The 22,298-nt window shown below is 43.3% G+C and overlaps 1 protein-coding gene across 18 annotated transcripts in view; it reads left to right on the top strand.

Moving 5' to 3' along the window:
• The first annotated feature begins 6,667 nt into the window (after nucleotides 1-6,667).
• The window catches only part of LOC138821975 (RNA binding protein fox-1 homolog 2), a 245,481-nt gene continuing 229,850 nt past the window's right edge, over nucleotides 6,668-22,298 (top strand). For 8 of the 18 annotated variants that reach the window (XM_070014462.1, XM_070014456.1, XM_070014457.1 and 5 more), the window contains exon 1: nucleotides 6,671-7,212. In XM_070014462.1, coding sequence (XP_069870563.1) covers nucleotides 7,030-7,212 — 183 coding nt within the window. In that variant the 5' untranslated portion in view covers nucleotides 6,671-7,029. Of the gene's footprint in view, nucleotides 7,213-22,298 lie in introns of all 18 variants that reach the window. The other 10 variants (XM_070014463.1, XM_070014458.1, XM_070014459.1 and 7 more) reach the window with 3 other exon arrangements.

Here is a 22,298-nt window from a genome sequence, read left to right as displayed (position 1 = left end):
CAAAAAAAATAAACAAACAAGGAAAAGCCTAGTTCAGGGGCTGGCACCCATTAGGGACTCAGCAAGTATCTGAACCCAATATCAAAACACCCTAATTCTTGGCAGGAAGGATGGATACATGAAGCTAGGTATAGCAGCGCCTGGAAAATAAAATACAGGCTTCCTTGTCTCTGTGAGGAAGCAATAAAAACCTCGGGTAAGGCACGGCACAGACAATGAAAATATGACTTAAGAGCAGCCAGGGCAGGGTGGGGCCAGGCAGGGTAAGGGCGGTGACTGAACTAAATGAAAAACAACTCAATACCCTGCTATCATCCTTCATGGAACTACAGAAATAGAAACCCATAATGTGAAGGGCGAAAGGGTTGGCAAGGTCTGGTCTATAGGAAAAACCCAGGTTCAATAATGCCGTGAGAAGAGGGAGGTAGGAAAGTGAGGGGAGAGTCAATAGTGGGTTTGTGTCCGAATGGCTGGTTTCACAGTCCTAATGAGGCTTAAGCATCACAACATCCTTTTATGCTGAACTCGGTTTCTCATTAGCCTCTCTATCTGCTCCCAGATCTGCCAGCCACATGTCAGGACCTCCTTCTACTTCCTCTGGTTGATGAATTATCAAGAGGGTATTCTCCACCTTTCTTTTTTTGGGGAAAAAAGAAAGCTTTGGTATAGGAAGCAGAAAAATGGTCTATTTATATCCACTCTTCTCTCTCTCTCTGATTAAAGAAATGATCAATTCTGGGGAGAGAGGGCTCCTCTGGGTACCTTGTTTAGAAGAGTGTACACTTAGCACAGCATTCTAAGATTGGAGCTCTGCTGTGCATTTTTAGCTATTCTGGGAGGAGAGGCTGAGAGGTCCTGTTGCTTTATTTTGTTTTGTTTTTGAGGATTGAATGCAGGACCGTGAACATGTCAGGGAGTCATTCTGCCACTGAACTACACTTTCAGCCTAGAAAGGTGCATTATAAATATTTTTAAGATTGTTGGAATAGCCACATTTTAGGGCTCTATTAGGGGTTAGGGACACAAAAATCAAGGAAAGGATTAAGACAGTGTTTGTGTTCTCAAACAGCTTATAAATAATTTATACCACCAGCTCATGGATGGCGGTCAATGATCAGAGTACTGAGTTATTTAACTGACATTTGACAAGGTCTTCCTAAGACTAGTTAGGGCCTTTCTAAGACTTTCAAATCCACCCCCCCTCCCCGATCCTGCATTTCCAGATAGACAGTCTACTTGCCTCTCTCAGATTCCCTTTATTTGAAGAGTACATACAGCCTCTGGCTCTGACTCCAGTTGTGGCCCTTGATCTGAGCCTAGTAGATACCTCCGTATTTACTACAACTTTCTACCAATATAGCCAAGTGGACTTTGCTGTATTCTTCCTAAGGAAAGCAGTACGCAAGAATTTGCTCATCTTTTCATCAGAAACCATAGCCTGGGAAACTTCTTATTTTAAAAGCTGAAAGCTGAATGTAACATTCAGGGTAAAACCTGTTTTCTCTCCCCCAGGCACAGGGAGTGACCTCTTTCCCTGTAACCCTATACCTTTTGGCATATACAATGATCATATAAATAAGGATAATAGATATAATAATAGTAGTACAAAGTTCTATGTTACCATTTATTGAATGTGCCTAGCAAACCAGGTGTCATGCTAAGAGCTTTACATGCATTATTTAATGCTGAAAAGAACCCCAGAGGAGACACTGTTATTATCTTCCATTTATAGATTGTATCAGCTAGCACTTGAGTTTGACTGCATGTCGAAACCTGTTCAAAGTGGCTTGTACAATTGGGAACTTATTTTTTCTCAAAGAAGGATGGATTAGAGGTTGGCGGGCTTGCACAGGTATGGTGGCTCTGTCATACCACTCCTAGCACAAGGATTTGCTGTAGTAGGGACAAGATGTCTGTTGTTTTCTGTTTGTTCTAATGAGGAGGAAGGGGGAAGGGCAAGGAGTCTTGTCTTCCTGTGGTTTTTGTTTTGAAAGCTGGGAGGGAATGCCATCTTGAGGGAAGAAATGTATCCTGTGGTCATCCTTTGCTGCCAGTGAGCCTGGGAATTCTTTTTCTTTTCTTCTTTTCAAAGCTGAGCAGATTTCTGTCCTTAACAAAATTGGGATTCTACTCACAGTAAAAGAATGAAGATTGAGTTGGTAATCACTAGTCCCATTTCACAAAGGAAGATGCTAATGTATTTATTAAAGTCAACTATATACATACATATACACACACACACACACACACACACACATATAATATACACACACTCTCTCAAGCCCATGTCTGTTTGACACCAGGGTCTATGTTCTTGATCAGTGAGAAAGAGGACCATCTTAACATGCTGTATCACAACTGTTTTTTATTTGTTCATGCCCTTCTTTCTATTTGGTACTAAGAATAAATTTTACTCATCTTTGTATTCCAGATGCTTCTCTATAGTTTCTTTAGGGAATAAGTGAACAAATGTTAGGATTTTGTTAGTTCACAGATAAAACTTATTACTAAGAAAATTATTCTTTACTGTGTTCTTCCTCTGTAATATTTCATAACTACCTGTTTCCAAACAATCAGCAGCAGCTATATATAAAATAAATTATGTGTTTTTCTGCTGCTGTGGGCTCATCATTTTGATTCTATGATTCATAGGCCTCTGTCTATTCTCTTTCTCTAAATGCTTAATTCTTGTTTACAAAGCACAGTCCAATTTCTCTTTTCTCTGCCTGAACAGTCATTCCTATACTGCATGGCTATATTTTAGGGACTTGAATAACAATAGTTTGAGTCAAAGGCAGCTCTGACCCCGAATCTCATTTCTTACTTGGCCTGGGGTAGCCCAGGAAGGACTTATGATGATTTAAATTTTAGTATTTGGCGAAGCAAATAGGGAGGGGACAAGAATTCCTAAGACATCAGTTCAGTAAGTAAATTTTTCAGAAAAGCAAGTGCTGATGTGCCTAGGATAAAAACAGAAACCATCATTGTTCTACAGACCACTGGGAACCATCTTAATTTCTCTTCAAAGCTATAATGCTTGGACTGGACAGGATCAGGCTCCATATGTTATAGGGTACTGCTAGCATGAGACTCCAGACTTAATTTGAAACTGTCCAATTCAACTCAAGAATAAGCTTGTGCCAGGTACTGGTGGCTCATGTCTATAATCCTAGCTACTCAGGTGGCTGAGATCTGTGGTTAAAAGTCAGCTTGGGCAGGAAAGTCTGTGAGACTCTTCAATTAAACAAAGAAAAAAGCTGGGTGCTGTTGGCTCATGCCTATAATCCTAGCTACTCAGGAGGCTGAGCTCTGAGGATTGCGGTTTGAAGTCAGCCTGGTTAGGGAAAGTCTGTGAGACTTCTATCTCTAAAAAATCAGCAGAAAACCCAAAGTGGCACTGTGACTCAAAGTGGTAGAGCGCTCGTGTTCAGCAAAAGGAACTCAGGGACAATGTCCAGGCCCAAAGTCTGACCCTCAGGACTTGCAAAAAAAAAGGGGGGAGAGGGTGGGGGGGGGAGGATGGGAAGGGATGGGAAGGGGAAACAAAGGAGGAGGCTACAATGCTTGATAAGAAATGTACTCATTATCTTGCCCATGTAATTGTAACCCCTCTGTACAGTATTTTCACAATAAAAAAAAGAGGGGGGGATAAGCTTGCAAGTGTGTGGACTTAAAATTTTGGTTGTAGAAATAATACTATAATATTAAAAGATAAATTTCTCTTTCCAACCCCAAGGGCCTCTAATCCATAGCTTTCTATCACTGATAGCTTAGATAATAAATAATTACTACTTACCAGGCTGTTACTATGTTAGGCATTCTACTAAGTTTTATTAGATCTCATTTAATGCTCAGAACAACATTGTGATTATTATTGTCTTTTTACAAATGAGGAATGTAAGTAAGTGGAAATAATTTGCTAAGTGTTAGTGGTTATATAAAGGGTAGCTTGAGGGGCTAGGAAGGTGGCTCAGTGGCAGATTGCTTGCCTTGCATGCATGAGACCCTGGGTTCGATTCCTCAGCACCACATAAGCAGAAACAAAAACGCTGGAAGTGGCGCTGTGGCTCAAGTGGTAGAGCGCTAGCCTTGAGGTGAAGACCTAAGGGACAGCACCAGGCCCAGAGTTCAAGCCCCATGACCAGTAATTGTAAGCAGTCCTACCCAAGTCACCTTATAAGAAACATCAATCATAGTAATGATTTATCTTGACAAGTACTTTATCATTCTCATTTGCAATGTGAATGAGATGATAACAGTACGATTTAATATTAATATTAATGTATGAATGCTTACCACAGGCCATTCTGATTTTGCTAGTTCTTTATTGTGGTTGTGACAAAATACCTGAGAAAATAATCTAAGGGAGGAAGGATTTACTTCGGCTCACTGTTTTGACTTATAGTCATTTGGCCCAATGGGTTCTAAGTCTGAGGATGGTGAGGTAGAACATCCTGGCAGAGGGCATGTGATAGAATAAAGTAGCTCATCTTCTGGTGGGCTGGAGACAGAGCCTGAGGAAGAGGCCAGGGACAAGATAGACACTTCTAAGAAATGCTCCTAGTAGCCCACTCTCTCCAATCAGGCCTTATGTTTCACAACGTCCTCCAAGTACCAATAATGCTTTCAATTATTAATTTATCAATGATTACGGCATAGATTAGGTCAAAGCCCTCATGATCCAAATCATTTCCCTATCAACTTTGAATACAGTCTTCAAGGGGCATTTGAATTCAGGGCCTCATGCTTGCTCAGTGTACCTGCTTGGCTGGCACTCTACCACTCAAGCTACACCTCTAGCTTTTTACTGGTTAATTGGAAATGGAGTTTCATGGTTTTTTTTTTTTTTTTTTTTTCTATCTAGTGGCTAACTTTGTGAGCCACTACCACCCTGTTCTGATCAAAGTTCTTAATGTTTGCTCCTTATAATTATCATTTCAGGAAGATGCTATTATTATTCTAATCTTCCAGTGAAGAAACTGAAGGATAGAGAGGTTAAGTGTCCAGAAGGCATTATGACTTGTGCATGGTTGAGCTAAATAAGTATTATATTGCAGCTCACTAAGAAAAAAATCCAGGTTCAAGGTAAGTCATCCAGTCCTTTCCTATTATTTTCCAAGCCCTGAAACACTTTCTGTAAGGGAACTCTTGGTCAACACTGGTCCAACATTAACTTCACAATAAGTAGGGAAGCCTGGGCTCCACCTGTGTTGTTTGACTCTGAAGTAGAGTGAAACTTCTGTACTGTTTTAGTTCTAGCAACTTAATGCAAGTTCAAAGACCAAGTCAAGGACTGGTTGCAAATGACCTTAGAAATAAATCATCAAACCCAGGGTTTCTCAATTTCTGAACTACTGCCATTCTAGGCAAGTTAACTCTTTCTTGGGGGGGGGGGTTTGTCCTGTGCAAGGCAGGATATTGAGCAGCCCTCTTAGCCTCTATTCCACAGATGTCAGCAGCAACTCCTAGCTGTAACAATAAAAATGTCTCCAGACATGGAGAAATATGGGAGTGGGGGGTGGGGGAAAAGCAAAAATGGGCTTCCAGTTGAGAACCACTGATGGAAAACATTCCCTTCTTTCACAGATGTTGCAGTTGGGAAGCCAAAGAAATAAAGTTACTGCACTAGAATCCAGCTCATGCATATAACAAGACCTAACATTCCCCTTTCCCCATTAAAAAAATACAAAATATGACATTGATCCTTGAGAAAGTGTATGCAGTTCTGCTTATTTACAGTCTGGAGAGAAATAGGAGAGAATGCTTATTGCATACATCTCTAAGTGCAAGAGGCTGAGAAGCAATGAAGTGCTACTCAGGCAGCAGAGTTAGAGAAAGAGAATGCGCCCTGGCCTCCAGCGATCTGGATGGGTCACATTATTTTTTTGTTTCGGTACTTGAGGAAGTTCAGGATCATTGATGGAAAGGAGACAATTTTCCCTACCTCCATCACCAGCCTCAAAACGGGGGTGTGACTCAATCGCACAAACTGCAAAGCTCTTAGGAACATCCGGTATTAAGATGATCAGGGATGTGGTAATAATTAATAGGCTAAAAGCTCTCAGAACTGGTTGGAGGAGTGCCTTCATTCCCCGCCTCCCATCTTGCGAGCCCCGATCTTCGTATCCGCTCCACGAGCACAGGTAGCCAGGTAGGTGAGCTCGGGTCACAAGTGCTCAGACCTCGCCCTGCAAGCGGGAGAAGAAAAATCTCAGGTCTCAGGACCTCTGGGGGCCCCGCCCCCTCCAGCCACCCGGGCCTTTGGGACCTTCCCGGGCCCAGGCCGGAGATTCCCGAGCCTTCCCGACTCCTTCCCGGCTTCCCTCGGGAGGCCGGCGCGAAGGCAGCGGAGACTGACGAGGGGCGCTGGCGCCGCCCCTCAAAAGCCCCGCCCACCGCCGTGCCCCGCCCCTCTGGCCCCGCCCCTCCGCGGACTCAGCCGCCGCCGCCGCCCCCTCGCCACAGCCTCCTGCGCGGGACCGAGTCCGACGCCCCGATCCCTCCCTCCTCCTTTCCCTCTCCCCGCCTTCCCGGTGCTGCCACTGTGGCGGGTCGGAGGATCCGGGCCAGTCAGCTCGCTCCTGCGGCGCGTCCCTCCTCCTTCCAAATAAACAGCCCACCCCACGCCTCGGGAGCTCGGACCGCCCCCTTCCTCCCGCGGCCGGCGTGTTGTGAGGGGCTGAGAGGGAGTGAGCGTCGCGGGCCGGCGGCGACCCGGGAGCGCGAGGGACGAGGAGGCGCGGCGGCCCGGTCGGTCTGGCGGACGGCGCGCGCGCACGTGTGTGTGTGTGTGTGAGGAGGCGGCCGTCGTGACTACCGGCGTCCCGCGCCCACGACCCTCAGGGCCGGCCGGCGGGCGGAGGAGCCGCGGCGCAACCTGAGGCGCCGGGCGGGCGCGCGCACGCACGCACGCACGCGGGGGGCGGGGCAGGCGCGCTCCCGCCTGTCGCGACAGTCGGGGCCGAGGCCCAGGGGGAGGTGGCCTGTCGCGGGTCGCCCGGCTCCCGGAGGCGAGGGGGGCACGGGCGGATGGCGGAAGGCGCTCAGACGCAGCAGCTGCCTCAGCTCGGACCCGGCGCCGCTGCCCGGGGCATGAAGCGGGAGTCGGAGCTGGAGCTGCCGGTTCCCGGAGCGGGAGGAGACGGAGCCGAGCCCGGCCTGAGCAAGCGGCCGCGCACCGAGGAGGCAGCGGCCGACGGCGGCGGGATGCAGGTGACCGCGCGGGACGGGCGCCCCGTTATCGCGGGGTGCGGGCGGGACCCGAAGGGGCGGCCCCGGGGCTTCTGTCGTGGAGGGGGAGGAGCCTGCCGTGGAGCGGGAGGCACGCTTGAGGGGTCCCGGTGGGTTGGTGCGGAGGGGAGGGGGCGGGCCGCGGCCTGGCTGAGAAGGTGGGCGAGCTCAGGCTTGGAAGCGAGGGGGTGCAGGGTCCCAGGGTGTCCAGGCGGGTCCTGGTTCCCGAGAGGACAAGGGGCCGCACGAGCGAATAGGTTTTGGGGGGAAAAAACGAACACGATTGGGTTGCGGTCCATCTCTTCAAGTCCTTCCCTAGTTCCTTGGGAAATCGGGTCTTTTGGGACAGGGACCTCCAGCAGGGGTCCTGGTGGGAAAGCTCCCATGAAAAGGGTACTTTGGGGGAGCCGTGGGCGCTCGCTGGGATGGAGAATGAGAGACATTTGAAGAGGAGTTATGAAAAGGTTGAAAAAGGGGAAAAACAACAACAAAAAAACCTCGAGAGAGAGACCAAAGGGGATGTGGCTTAGATTGTGGGTTGAATCAGTTACACGAGGGAGGGTGAGAAGTGCACGGAGTTTGGTAGAGTGGGGATACCCTGGTGCTGTCTCATTAATTTAGTGACGTACGCTAATGAGTCTGAAGAGGGACACAAGCCGTGTCCCTGCTGCACTTTCTCAATTGCATGCTACACCTCTAGGACACTTTGTGTCTCTTGAATGCCCTGGGGTATAGAAGAAAACTTTCTGTGGCTGTTAGTAGACTGGATTCTGAGTTGTGGACTCTAGGGATAAGCTAGCTAGTTAGGGTCTGGAATAGGCAAGGTATGGGGGATGTCAGGTAGAGTTTTTAGGATTTAGTCTGTATTCAGAGAATATATACTGTGAAATGGTGAGGTACACCAAGCAGCAATTGTTCATAGACATCTAATTCTCTTAGAATCCTAGAATGTTAGAGATAGAAGGGACCAGAGACATCATCATCTTTTGCAGGAATTCTTAACCTGCATAAGACTTGGAAGACTCTTAGGAAGATCATTCCTGTGTCTTTTTGTGGAGAACAGTTAGTACCTTTTAAAATCTTTGTTTTTTGGGGGGGAGTGGAGGAAGAACTCAACTCCCAGCATGTTTTAACCATTTCATTTTATAGATTGGGAATTAAAAGTCCAGAAAAGACTAGTGACTTGCATAAGGCTACCTAGTTAGCTAGTTGCACAACTGGAACTAGGAGCCTGGCCTTCTCATTCCTATTCCTGTGCTTTCTCCATTACACCAAGCTTGGAAATCTCTGCAGTGCTAAAAGACTTCCTGTGCTTTTCTGCCTGCTTCTCAAGGCACTCCCTGACTTCCTGTGTTAGAGTTGGAGCTGTATTAGGCCTGGCATGTTTGTTGTGTACCTCTTGGTCTTTGCTGAGTCCACCGCTTCTTCTACTGTATAGGTAAAATGACCCTGTTGGTGTTTTTGAATTTTGTTTGCCTGCTATTATTCTCACTAGAAGAAGCAGAGGGATTGTGAGATGTAAAAGCTCTGGACCCTGGGAAAAAATGCAGAGGGGTACTGGGAGAATTCAGGTGAGGTGGTTAGCATTGCATGGTAATGTGGGAGGACTGGCCGGAAGTGCTCCTGAGCATGTCCTAGTAGGTGTGTTCCACCTGGCCTATACATACGTATTTATTTATTTTTCTATCAGTCATAGTTAATAGTTAAACCTCCATCCCTCTTCCCCTTTCTGCCTAGTGCCTATTCCTGATGGCCTTCAAACTGCTAAGGAGAGTGAAACTTGGAAAGGGAGCGTTGTACAGAGGCTTGGGCATGTGCTGAAGTAGGAGTGCATTAAATGGTCCCTTGGGTACAATTGGAGAATGTAGAACTGTCCCACAGAAAAGTCTTCCTTTTACCACTTGTATTTATGGATGTGCTTCATTTTTCATTTTGCACATACCTGATATAGTTTCATCATACCATGTCACAAACGTAAGAGCTCTCTTCTCTGCCTTTGACTAGTTATATTATCCTGGGGAAGGCCCTTGTTTTTGGGCCTTTGCTTCCTACTTATAAGAATAAGTTGTCTTCAAAAAAATATGTCAAATTCCCTGTCTTGCACATAATCTAGGTGGGGAGAGAATTGGCTGAAAGGTTAAAAAGAATATGTGAGTATGTATATATTTAATATTTATTGAACTAATGTTTAATGAACATCCAGACACTGTGTAACCCTAGGGGATACATTAATGAACAAAGAAAGATCCTATTCACATGAAAGTAACATTCTTTTTTGTCGATTGTAGGGCTTGAACTCAGGGCCTGGGCACTGTTCCTGAGCTTCTTTGTGCTCAAAGCTAGTGCTCTACCACTTGAGCCACAGTGCCACTTCTGGTTTTTGAGTGGTTAACTGGAGATAAGAATCTCACAGGGACTTTTCTGCCCTGGCTGGCTTTGAACTGTGACCCTCAGATCTCAGCCTCCTGAGTCTTTCTAGGATTATGGGTGTGAGCCACTGGTGCCCAGCAAAAGTAACATTCTAATGGGAAAGGATGTCTAATAAGCACACAAACAACTTTTATTAGGTGTTGATAGGCTAACAAGCAAACTTATGCAGGGAAAGGGACAGAGAATAATGAAGATGGTCAGGGAAGCCTTTGTACAGAACTTTGAGTGAAGTGAGGAGAGAGGATTCAGTCAGATAAGAGGAACCCAGATCATCAAGACATTGACACATGTCTTCTGTGTGTTGTGGCTGGATCAGAATCTACTTGCCATTCTTAGGAGATGGTAACAGTTTGGTAATGGCTTAGGAATGCCTGTAAGCCCTGTGTAAGTAGCTTCATGTATTTTTGAATATGAGTTTGTCGTAAAGCATATTCTTACATCTTATATATCTGTCTTTGAAGCTTTTCCTGACAGTGGGGTTGACAGTGTTTGTACTCTACCCTTGCCTTCTGGTATATTCATATTTATGCCTCATCTTTTATTATTTCTTAATGACTTTGCTACTTTTATTTCCCTAATAACATCGTGAACTTCCACAAGATAGGAACTGTATTTCGTTTGTGTTTATTCTTCAGAACACTTGACTGTTTTGATTTGAGTATATAGTGTGTGCTTGATTCATATTAAAACACAGTTGAAATTTACTGTTTACACATGTAAGGGACTTTAAAAAATGATGAAAATCGGAGATGACGTTACTATAACAAATTTATCTGGACCCTTTGTGTGCCAAAGGATTAACCCCCTTTTTACAGAACAAAATCATTTACTGGGGTTAATTTCCTAAGGCTGCTTACTAACTGGAGCTGCAACCCTAAGCCTCAGATTCCAAAGCTGACCCCCGTTGGGTTGCAGCCACTAAGATTTTGGAGAAGATCATTACTTCCCAAAGTGGAGTCCCATGGAATCCCTGGTGCTTTGTGTTTATGAGCTTTAGGCTCAGACAAAACCTAAAGTAGAGAGAGGAAGGATTGGTGTGTTCAGTGCAATGTACTGAAGCAATGAACAGAGAGAGTGAGCACAGGTATGAACGAGTAGGGTAGAAATAGAGAATGGAGTAGAAGGAAAGAGTAATTCAATTTGGAAATTGATGAACAGTTTGAGAAGTGTAGTTAGTTGTTGAAGAGGATACTTGGAAGTAGTTATTCTAACTTGGTAGACAGGTAATTGAGTTACATGTATAGATGTTGGAGATTCATCTCACTGGTATGTATTAATTTATTTTCCATCAGATATACTGAGGAATGAATTATTTTGGTCAACTTTTCTAGCAATGTAAACAGCTATCAAAAATTCTGTTTTTGTGCAACTTTCTAGGAACTTGGCTGCTTGCTGCTATATTACTTATAGCTTTCAGCAAAATTCATTATGGCAGTGAAAAGTTGATATGTGATTATTAGATGGCCGAGTAATTACTTCTGACTGTAGTCGTTAGTCCAGTTCCCTGAGTCAGTTCTGCACTTGATCATAGTGGCTCATAGCTGAGAGACTCCTCTGGTCTCTAGGAAGTAGTTCTCCCGGGCAGGTTGGAGTTGCTTTGTGGATGTCATATCCATTAATGTGGTTTGTCTTCCTATTTTCTCATTCTAGGTTTATTTCTTCCTGGGTGGATGTCTCTTTGTACCTCATTTGGGTTTTTAGTTCTTTAGCAGCATGCTGTTAGAGTTGTACAAATAATGCATTTCCTTTCATAAATATCTCACTAAAATTACTGAAATTTCTATCTCTGGCAGTCTTCTCATGCTGCAGCAATAAAAATACCATAGACTGGGTGTTGGAAATGACATTTATTTTTCCTAGTTTTGAGAAGTTGGCTAAGAAGTCTACAATTAATAGATCAACAGATTTGGTATGTGGCAAGAGTCTGCTTCCTGGCATGTAGATAGCTCCTGGTTGTGTGTTCTTCATGGCTTATCCTCAGAGGAAGAGCAGTTGACTTTTTTTTTTTTTGGATGGTAATTGGGTTTGAACTCAGGGCCTTGAGCTTGCTAGGCAAGTACTCTAAGTACTCTACCAACTAAACTATCTTTGAGCCCTTTTTCTTTATTTGTGCCTGTACTGGTACTTGAACTCAGAGGCTCACATTCTTGCTTGGCTTGTTCAATCGAGGTGGATGCTTTACCACACCTCCACTTTCCTCAGATCTTTTTTACTTCAGTTTATTTTTCTTGATAGAGTCCTGTGCTTTTGCCAGGTTCAGAGTAGTCTCCTTCTGCCTCTGCCTTTGGAGTAGCTGGGATTATAGGTGTGCTTCCAACTTGTTTCGCCTGTTTTTCAAGATTGGGTGTCACTTTTTTTTCGGGGGGGGGGGGGAGGGCTGGCCTATCCTTGAATTTCAATCCTCCTGTCTTTTAAAAAATTTTAAAAAATAATTGGTGCCAGTCTTAGGGCTTGAACTCGGGGCCTAGGCACTGTCCTCAAGGCTAGCTCCCTACTACTTGAGCCACAGCTCCACTTCCATTTTTTGGGTGCTTAATTGGGGATAATACTCTCATGGACTTTTCTGCTCAGGCTGGTTTCAAACTTTGATCCTCAGTTCTAATCCTCCTGAGTAGGTAGGGTTACAGGTATGAGTCACTGGTGCTCAGCTCGATCCTACTGTTTTTATAGGTGTGAACCACAACATATATTTACTTAGTGCCCTTTCTGGGTGTTAAATTTAAGGTTTTGTGCTGTAGCTTGGCTTTTTTGCTCAAGGCTGGTGCTCTACCACTTGAGCAATACCTCTACTTTGAGAATTCTTGTAGGCGTACTTATCTCATAGTGTTGTTGTATTTTTATGACTTCATCAAGTCTTAATTACCTCTCAAAGGCTCTATCTCACGTTAGGGGTTAAAACTTGAACTCTATGAACTCTGAGAGTGGTAAATATTATAGCTGGAGAAATTGAGGGGTGGTCATATAAAAGTTGCTGATTTTTTTTTAAGCTTCACATGGAAGCCTGGCAATGTAAAACTGGGAATATGTTTGAGAAGGAAAGCATCTGACATCAAAGTAGAATTATTTTTCAGAGTGACTCAGGTAATTAGCTTGAGTTGGATTTGTCTCTGTTTTCCATCTTCTAGTCACCTTGTCATTTTTTTGTCTGTCACACTGACATGTGAACACAACAGAAGCCAACTTAACTTTCATTTTGTTATAAAGCAGACTTTGTAGACAGGCCTCAAGATTACAGGACTTTGGAGAAAGAAATTCAGCATACTACATAGTGTAAACAAGAACCATGCTAGTTAATCTCTAGTGTGACATCTCTCAGGGCTTCAAAGTTGGATACAAGGCTTTGATTATTTGCAGAAAGAATAAAGGCAATTACTTTAGTGAGTGGATTTGTTTGAAAATTTTTTGGTACATTTGTAAAGACAATATCATAAATATCTTTAATCTGGGCAAATGTGTACTTCCTTTGGAGACAGAAGGGAAGAGCCAGGGAGATGAGAAAAGAAAATGGCAGTAATTGGAGCTTGAGCAGACAGATGGAGGCAGGCATGGCGGGTGCATTTGGTGTTTTAGGTGGCCCTTAGGAGTATTGGGTTTCTTATTCTTCTCTTCTCCAGCCCCAATATGAGCAGGCAGCTTACTTGGCTAAGGTTTCATTATCTAATCCATCACAGATCAGCTTGAATAAACTCATTGGCTGGTGCTGATCTAGTTAGGAGGGTAGCTCAAAGCTGCTTGAGCCGGGATTGGGACAAATCGGATCAGAACGGCCAAGTGAATCCTGGACATATTATTGTAATGTTGGTTGGTAGAATAGTTTGGGAAATCATCCAAGACAAAATGAGTGAACAATTGACCATGGCCCTTTTCAGGCATTTTGGAGACCAGAGGGAATAAGTTTGGAAGATTAATTTTTCTGAAGTATAGCTAGATTGTCTTCATTATTTGAGCCTGAACATTTTTTTGGTCATTAATGCTCAGGAGTTACCTTTTGGGTTACATTTGGAGATTCTAGTTATGTTCTTAGTTGTGATTGACTTCTTAAGTGAGCCTTAATTTGAGACCATAAGACATGGGCTCTTTTGTGTATGTTTGTGTGTGTATGTGTGCCAGTTTTTGGGATTAAACTCAGGGCTTCATGCTTTCTTGCTCATGGCTGGCACTTTATCACTTGAGCCATACCTTCAGTCTAGCATTTTGCTGATTAATTGGAAGTGGGGTTTTGCAAATTTTTCTGCTCGTGCTAGCTTTGAAACTATTCTCCAGGTCTCAGTCTATCAAGTAGCTAGAATTACAGACATGAGGCACTGGCTGGCTACCTCTCTCTTTTTTTAAAAAAATAGATATTATTACTATTATTGGCAGTCTTAGTGTGTGAACATACTTGTTGTCCGTATGTACTTCACATATGGTGAAGACAGTTTAGAGTTTCTCATGCTTGAATTTGAATCTTAGACAGCTGAATAGTCTATAGTGAGGTATTGAACATCCCTGTGTTCTGTTCACACATCTGTGAAGTGAGAGAATTATATATACTCTTAGGAGCTACTGCAATCAGTAACTAAGAGTATTTCAAGTGTCTCTCATGGAACCCAGTGCCAAATGTTTATTTCTTGCTCTTCTTATATCCTGCTGTGTGGTACTGCTGTGTGGTAAGTTCCTGCTTACTGCTTGATCAGCATGGAGTGGTTAATGTGCTTCTGATTGATTAAGTGCCAGAGCTGGGAACTGTTAGAGATGAGCAGTGTATTAAACTGAAACTGGGAAACGTCATTTACTTGCTATCCAAGGAGTAGAGGGGAGCGAACTAGTCATCAGGGTCTCTTGTTAGAGTGAGAGGAAGACCATCTCACTCTTTCCTAAAGGAGTGAAAAGACTACTGAAGAATCCCAGTCCTTGTACTGGGGATGTGGATTTTCATAAAACCTAGGGAGCTCCACTGGGAAGGAGGGGGGAGGGTAAACAGATTGACTGCTGTTTCAGGTTCTGTGAGATGCAAGAGAAGGGAAAAAGTTGCCTTTAAAATTTTTGTTTTATTGTTTAAATATGTTGCATAAAGCAAAGCCTGTAACCCTAGTTATTAAGGAGGACTGAGATGTGAGGATCGTAGGTCAAAGCCAGCCCAGACAAGAAAGTCCTGAGACTCTTTTTTTTTTTTTTGCCAGTAATGGGGCCTGAACTCTGGGCCTGGGTGCTGTCCCACAGCTCTTCAGCTCAAGGCTAGCACTCTACCACTTGAGCCACAGCACCATTTCCAGCTTTTTTTTTCTGCTTATGTGGTACTGAGGAATCGAACCCAGGGCCTCATGCATGCAAGGCAAGCACTCTACCACTGAGCTACCTTCCTAGCCCAGTCCTGAGACTCTTACCTCCAATTAACCACCAAAAATCCAGAAGAGGAGTTGTGGCTCAAGTGATAGAACACTAGTCTTGGGACAAAAGCTCAGGGACAGTACCCAAGCCCTGAGTTCAAGTAAAAGTTGCATCAAGAAGATGGCACTTTGCTCACGTTGGGAAATTGAGCAGGGATATTTGTGTGCTTTCTCTTTTCAGTCTCCTCAGACCTTTCAGACTGTTATGGGAGTGATCTATATGGAGATCGAATCTGTTACCTCTGGCTTAAAATCTTTTGAAAATTGGCATTTGACCTCAGGATGAAGTTTTTTTTTTTTTTGTCCTACCAAGTCATTCAGACCTGACATCCTACATTTATTTCTAGCCCTATTTCTTTTTTTTTTTCTTTTTTTTTTTATTGTGAAAATACTGTACAGAGGGGTTACAATTACATGGGTAAGATAATGAGTACATTTCTTATCAAGCATTGTTGCCTCCTCCTTTGTTTCCCTTTTCCATCCCTTCCCATCTCCCCCACCTCCAACCCCTATTTCTTTAAATACTTCCTCCCCACATTCATGTCCAAGAAGTTGTTTCTGAGAAATTCCAGTTTTCTTTCTGTTCCTTCTACTTGAAATGCCTGTACCTTTCCTCAGTCCCCCAACTCTTACCCCTTTTACCTCCTTCCTCCCACTTGTAAGATTTAGTCTTTAAAAAACCATTTGAAATGCCAGGTGCCTGTGGCTCACAGTTGTAATCCCAGCTACTTAAGAGGCTGAGATCTGAGGATTGTGGTTTGAAGCCAGCCCAGGCAGAAAAGTCCATGAAACTCTTATCTTCAATTAACCACCAGAAAACTAGAAGGGTGCTGTGGCACAAAGTGGTAGAGTGCAGCTTTGAGCTGAAAAAGCTCAGAGACAGCTCTGAGGCCCTATAACTGACCAAAAGAAAGAGATGGGCACTGGTGGCTACTCAGGAGGCTGAGATCTGGAAATCGTGGTTCAAAGCCAGCCTTGGCAGGAGAGTCTGATCTCCAGTTAACCACCAGAAAACTGGAAGTGGTGCTGTGGCTCAAGTGGTAGAGCGCTATACTTGAGCTGAAGAGCTGAGGGACAGCCCCCAGGCCCAGAGTTCAAGCCCCACTGCTGACTAAAAAATAGAGTGAGAGAGAGAGAGAGAGAGAGAGAGAGAGAGAGAGAGAGAGAGAGAGAGAGAATATTTGAAGCCTGGTACACTGTAAATGCTTGTAACACACTTGTAATGCTAGGTGCTTGGGAGTTAAAGATTGAGGTCCAAGACCAGCCTAGGCATAAAGGTTTGTGACATCCATCATGTGCCTGTCACCTCCGTCTACAAAGGAAGCAGAATGGTTAGGCACAGTAGTATGTGCCTTCATCCCCATCAACCTGGTAGCACAAACAGGATGATTGCATCCCTGGGCAGCCTGGGAATAAAGCAAAAAGGGACCTAGAAAATTGAGTTATTGGTGTGACTTAGTGGTAGAGCACCTACAGGTTCTGAGTTTAATCCCCACCTCCTCCCCCCGCCCACCCCCCCCCCCCAATGCACTCAAACTCTTGTTTTCAAAAATGACACATCAAGCTGGGTGCTGGGAGCTTATACCTATAGTCCTAACTACTCAGGAGGCTGAGATTTGAGGATTGTGGTTCAAAGCTAGCCCAGGCAGGAAAGTCCTTGAGATATCTGTCTCCAATTAACAACAGAAAAGCTAGAATAGAGATATGGCTCTAGTGGTAGGGTACTTGTTCTGAATGAAAAAGCTAAAGGACAGTGCCCAGACCCTGAGTTCAAGCACAAAATAAATAAAATGAATGTATGTATATGTATGCATATATGTGTGTATATGTACTATACATACTTATAAATACATATATACACATATGTATATATCATGTCTTAGTTGGGTTAGAGGACTTTTTTTTTTGTCGGTCATGGGGCTTGAATTCTGGGCCTGTGTGCTGTCCCTCAGCTCTTCAGCTCAGGGCAAGAGCTCTACCACTTGAGCCACAGTGCCACTTCTGGTTTTCTGGTGGTTTATTGGAGATAAGAGTCTCACGTGCTTTTCTGCCCTGGCTGGCTTTGAACCATGATCCTCAGTTCTCAGCCTCCTGAGTAGCTAAGATTATAGGCATGAGCCACCAGTAGTCAGCATGGAGGATTTTTTAGATTAACTTTTATCAAATGTTTATCCCTTTACCACAGTCTAGATTTTGAAATCTCCTGATCCTTGGGAATCCATAGTCTTTAAGCACTATTTCTGGGCTGAGTAGTTCAAGAAAATCTCATTCTTGTTGAATTGAACTTTGCCTTCTGTTTCTCATTGGTGCCTGCGGATGGCTTCAATTGGGTTTTCAGATTTTCCCTGAGGGGTCTGGCCTTTGGTCTGATTTCCAGCTTGTCATCTGTGTAAAGACTTGAATGTTACCTGATCTTTCCATTGGTGTCAGGGTTAGAGGTAAAAGGAGGGCTTTCTGAATATAGAAACTGTGGTGGTAGTTGGGGGTGGGGGTGAGGTTTAACTTCCCAGTGTATTGGGTGGGCAACCTGATACTTAGTTTCCTGAGCTCAGATATTAATTGAGTGCATGTGTGTATATGTAGAAAGCTCCTTTGTGTTAGTATGCCTGAGGAAAAGAGACCCATATATGTGAGAGGGGCTATTAGAGTTAACGTGTTCCAGATCATTGGAGCAATCTGTTGATCTACCTTTTTATAGTGCTGCTGAGTGATTCTGGAGTGTTGCAGTTCAGGTATATTACTACCACTTGGAACTAGAATCGTTTGATCAACTATGGAGCTTAACCTTTCCTGTCTGGACCATTGAATTTTATCAGATATTATGAGAGATCCAGGAAAACTATCACGCTGGGATACTTCATGCACAATGCATATATAGTTTTCAGATCATGTCGATTATATATGAAAACAAGAAAGTTTGGTACAGTTCTTTTAATTTCAGCGTTGGACGTAGATTGATAGAAGTATTTTATAAGCATTGTTTCTATTTCTTGTTCTTCCTTCATCCTTCACTTTCAGCTTCTGTTTCTGGCTCCTGTAATTCTGGCCTGTTCTCTAGTTTCATAACTTTCCTTGTAGGTGGAGTAGGGGCCTTCGTGGGGGAATGGTCATACTTTGTAGTGGTCTGGCATTTTAACTTGTGAATAGGAGAGGGGGTGGGGTAGGAGGGAAGGGATGGTAAGGGAAAAACAAAGGAGGAGGCAACAATGTTGGATAAGAAATGTACGCATTACCTTGCTCATGTAACTGTAACCCCTTTGTGTAGTATTTTCACAATAAAAAATTAAAATAAAAAAATTGTGAATAGAGCAAGTTCTAAGGAGGGATAAAAGGGAGCAGCCAGTAATATTTCTTTGTGACATGTCCTAACAATGTGACACCTAGAAATTTCAGCTGAGTATTCATGATAAATGCCACTTAATAAGTAGATAAATCCTTGAATTGTCAAATGATAATGGTTGAGATATTGCTTAAAAACTATTTTCCCAAGGGAGGGAACCAAGCCTTTGTGGTTTAGACTTTCATTTGTGTGTGTGTGTGTGTGTGTGTATGTGTGTGTGTGTGTGTGTGTGTGTGTGTGTGTGTGTGGTTTAGACTTCCATTTGTGGTGTGTGTGTGTGTGTGTGTGTGTGTGTGTGTGTGTGTGTGTGTGTGTGTGTGTGTGTAGAGATCTCTACCCACCAGGTAACATTCTTGCATATAGAATTTTTTTCCCCATGTAGATGCTGATTCTTGGTTTTCTCCTTAGTTAAGGAAAAGAGGTTTTGCATTGGATGTTGGATATTTTATTCTAGGTATGTGGTTTTTGAAGAGGCACACTATTTTATTTTCTTCCTGGCTTCATTGATTTTGTCCAATTCTAATTGGAAATACCAAAAGCAAATTATAATTTATTGTGAGGATGAGTGGGTGGTTGTGGGACTTTCTCAGCTCTGAGTGTTGGAATGGGGGCAGAAGAAATCCTAACAGAACTTAAAGGACTATAGACAGGGCCTGTGGCATCCCAGTGTGACCACCAACTATTGGAACACTTAAGGAATAGTGGCTCATGGGAAAAATTTCCAACTGCTTTATTTTAAGCAGCTTTTTCCTCTGCAGATTGGCAGATGTTTGGAGGAGGGGACAATGTTGGTGACAGCCAGGATGTTTTCCAAAGACCTGTATGGGTTTAATTTAGGGATTCATTTCAGGAGTATGTCGTTTGTGCTAAGAAAAGTTATAGTTTTCTTAGAAGCTGTTGGAACTTATTGATGGGGGCCTTCTCTGTCTTGACTCCTTGTAACATGATTATATTCATAGGCCATCCTCTCCTGGAGATTTTTTAAAGTTATTCTTACAGCCTGCAGTGTACCTGCCTGCATCCCATTATTCTCTCTCCCATTACTATTCCTCCTTCCACCATGCTCTTTACCCTTCTCTTTCTTCTCTCATTTTTAAAACTTTTTACTTTTCCTTCTGTAGTTCAGTGCTCCATAAAAATTCCTGGGAAGACGATGGTAATTTTGGGTAGGAGTCAGGGATTGTATATCTTTGTTTAGTTTTTCTCCTTATTTAGCTTCCACTCTGGGAAAGTGTTTATAGATGAGGTCACTTATCCCCTAATCAGACTGGCTTGTTCCCTGATCAGTCTGAATATGTGGCTTTGACATCTTTCACCTGCTGCTTCTTGGTTTCTACAGGATGGGATAGTAGGATTGTGTGATTTTCAAAGCAAAAACTGGCAAAGTGGGAAGATGTTTTGTAGTGGCTCCCAGCACCCACAAAGCTTAACTCATTGGTTTGCACCTCATACACACTTTCAGGAACACTGGTGTTGTCAGTGGCTGGCACAATGGGTTGAGGACTTATTGGAACTTCAGGAAGTCTTCACAATGGCCGCCTCTCACCCTGGGAGTTTTGGCAAAGGGACTTCGTAGTACTTGCTTTGAAAGTATAAGCCAATTCTTTCTGAGAGGCAGAGTGGCAGCTTGTTTATAACAAGGCAGAAGTTAAGCAATCTATTTCATTATGTCTGGGTTGCTTTACTCATAGATTTTACTCCATGTTTTATATGATGCATTTGGACTCAGTCACTTTGTCTGGAAGTATAGCATAAGTGGTACAGTGCTTTCCTGGTATGTACATAACCCTGTATTCAATCCCCAGTACCAAAATGGAGCTATGGAACTATTCTTCACCAAATAAAGCTAAAGCACAGTGCTAAGGACCTGAGTTCAAGTTCCAGTATTGGTACATAAACACAAAAAGAAATGGAGTCTTAAGGACTTCACTGCTTGGGTTAGCTTTGAAATGAGATTCTTCAGATTTCAGCCTCCTGAGTAGCTAGGACAGGTGTTAGCTACCAGTTTTCAGCTTGCTATATAGTCTTTTGTATCTTGCCTTTTGCTCTCACTATACCAGAGAGCCTCCCCTCCCCTGTCTTCTTTGTGATATTGGAGTTTGAACTTGGCCTATTATAAGAATTAGAAGAGGTTGGATACTAGTAGCTCATGCCTATAATCCTAGCTACGTGGGAGGCTGAGAATTAGAAATGGCTTGGGCTGTTGGAGTATCACATAGGAATGCAGATTCCAATCTGAAAGGAACTCAACAAGGCCAACTTTACTTCTGTGCAGAAGGGTGTGCTCTCAGCCAAAAATCTGGCAAGCTATCACACAGGGCCTGCAGGCCACACCCCTTGTTATCCCTAATGCAGCAGGTCCTCCCTCTCTGCTTGAATTCTCAGAGCTCAGATTTACAGTTTGCTCATGATTGGCTAGTTTGAAGAGGGTAGGATGTATTTAGTAGTCATTAAAAGATTGTGAGATTATTAACAGTATACAAGCAATCTCAAAACACACTCATACCCTCTGCTACTTCCTTGAAAAAATCTTAGGAGCCTCTTCCATTTTGGAACAACCAGTTAACACAAAAAAACCTTTCATTTAAAATTTTTCTCTTTTCCTTTCTCTACTTGCTGATAGTATCTTAGCAAATATAATCAACAAGAGCCAAGCTATTAGGCCAAAGCAGGAACTTTTAAGCAACCTACTTTGATAGAAAAGGAGCTTTTCTCAAAAGAGCTAGCCCTGGCAGAAAAATCTGCCAGACTCCATTTCCAATTAACCAACAAAGTGTTGTAATGAAAGCATGGCTCAGGTGATAGAGAGCCAGCCATTAGCAGCAAGAGCATATGTCCATTGTTCAAGTCTAGTAGTGACACATGCATGTGCATACACATTCCCCTGCCTAAGAATTAAAAGAGATAAGGTAGGTAATGTACTTATTCTAGGACTGACATGTAAGTGTTCATGTATACTAGCTGTGTTTTTGTTGTTGTTGTTGTTATGACCTGGTTCTCTTCTACCCTAGTGCTTTTCAAATTCTTTATATGCAAAAATGGGTTCTTAGTTTTTAAAAATTTACTTTATTATTATAGAAGTGATATACAGAGGGGTTACATTTACACGAGTCAAGGTAATGAGTACATTTCCTTTCGTACAGTGTCATCTGTTCTCTCATTCTTTTTTTTTGTCAGTCATGGGTCTTGAACTCTGTGCCTGGGTGCTGTCCCTCAGCTCTTCAGCTCAAGGCGAGAGCTCTACCTCTTGAGCCATAGTGCCCCTTCCAGTTTTCTAGTGGTTTATTGGAGATCAGAGTCTCACGGACTTTTCTGCCCAGGCTTGCTTTGAACTGTGATCCTCAGATCTCAGCCTCCTGAGTAGCTAGGATTATAGGCGTGAGCCACCGGTGCCCAGCTGTTCTCTCATTCTTTCCCAGTCCCTCCCTCCCTCCCATCTCCACCCACAAGTTGTATAGTTCACTTTCATCAATGTGCAGTGAGCTCCACTGCTGCACTTTTTCACTTGGGTTCTGTACCCCCCACCGTCCCGAAGATATACACATGAATACACTATATATAAGGTAAAGAAGACAGAATCATCAAAATCGAAAAAAGAAAGAAGTCTTTTGTTTTCTTATCTTGGGAGTTCATTTCACTATGTATATTATTTTATATACATATAAAGAGGTGCTTAGGCATTGCATTTTTGTGATTCTCTCCTAAGAGTATCCTCTTTTGGTATCACTGTAATTTGTCATATCACAGTGCATTTTAGATCTAAACTTCTGCATATCATAGAGAACATGTGCCATTTGTCTCTCTGATCTTGGCTTACTTCACTTAACATAATTTGTTCTGGTTCTGTCCATCTCCCTGCAGATGACATTATTCTTTCTAATGGCTGTGTAAAATTCCATTGTATATTGGTGCTACATTTTTTGGATCCA

This window comes from Dipodomys merriami, unplaced genomic scaffold (genome assembly GCF_024711535.1).
Source record: "Dipodomys merriami isolate MVZ:Mamm:240054 unplaced genomic scaffold, mDipMer1.0.p SCAF_97, whole genome shotgun sequence".
In the NCBI taxonomy this organism is placed as follows: Eukaryota; Metazoa; Chordata; class Mammalia; order Rodentia; family Heteromyidae; genus Dipodomys; species Dipodomys merriami.
This window is presented reverse-complemented; position numbering and strand designations above follow the sequence as displayed.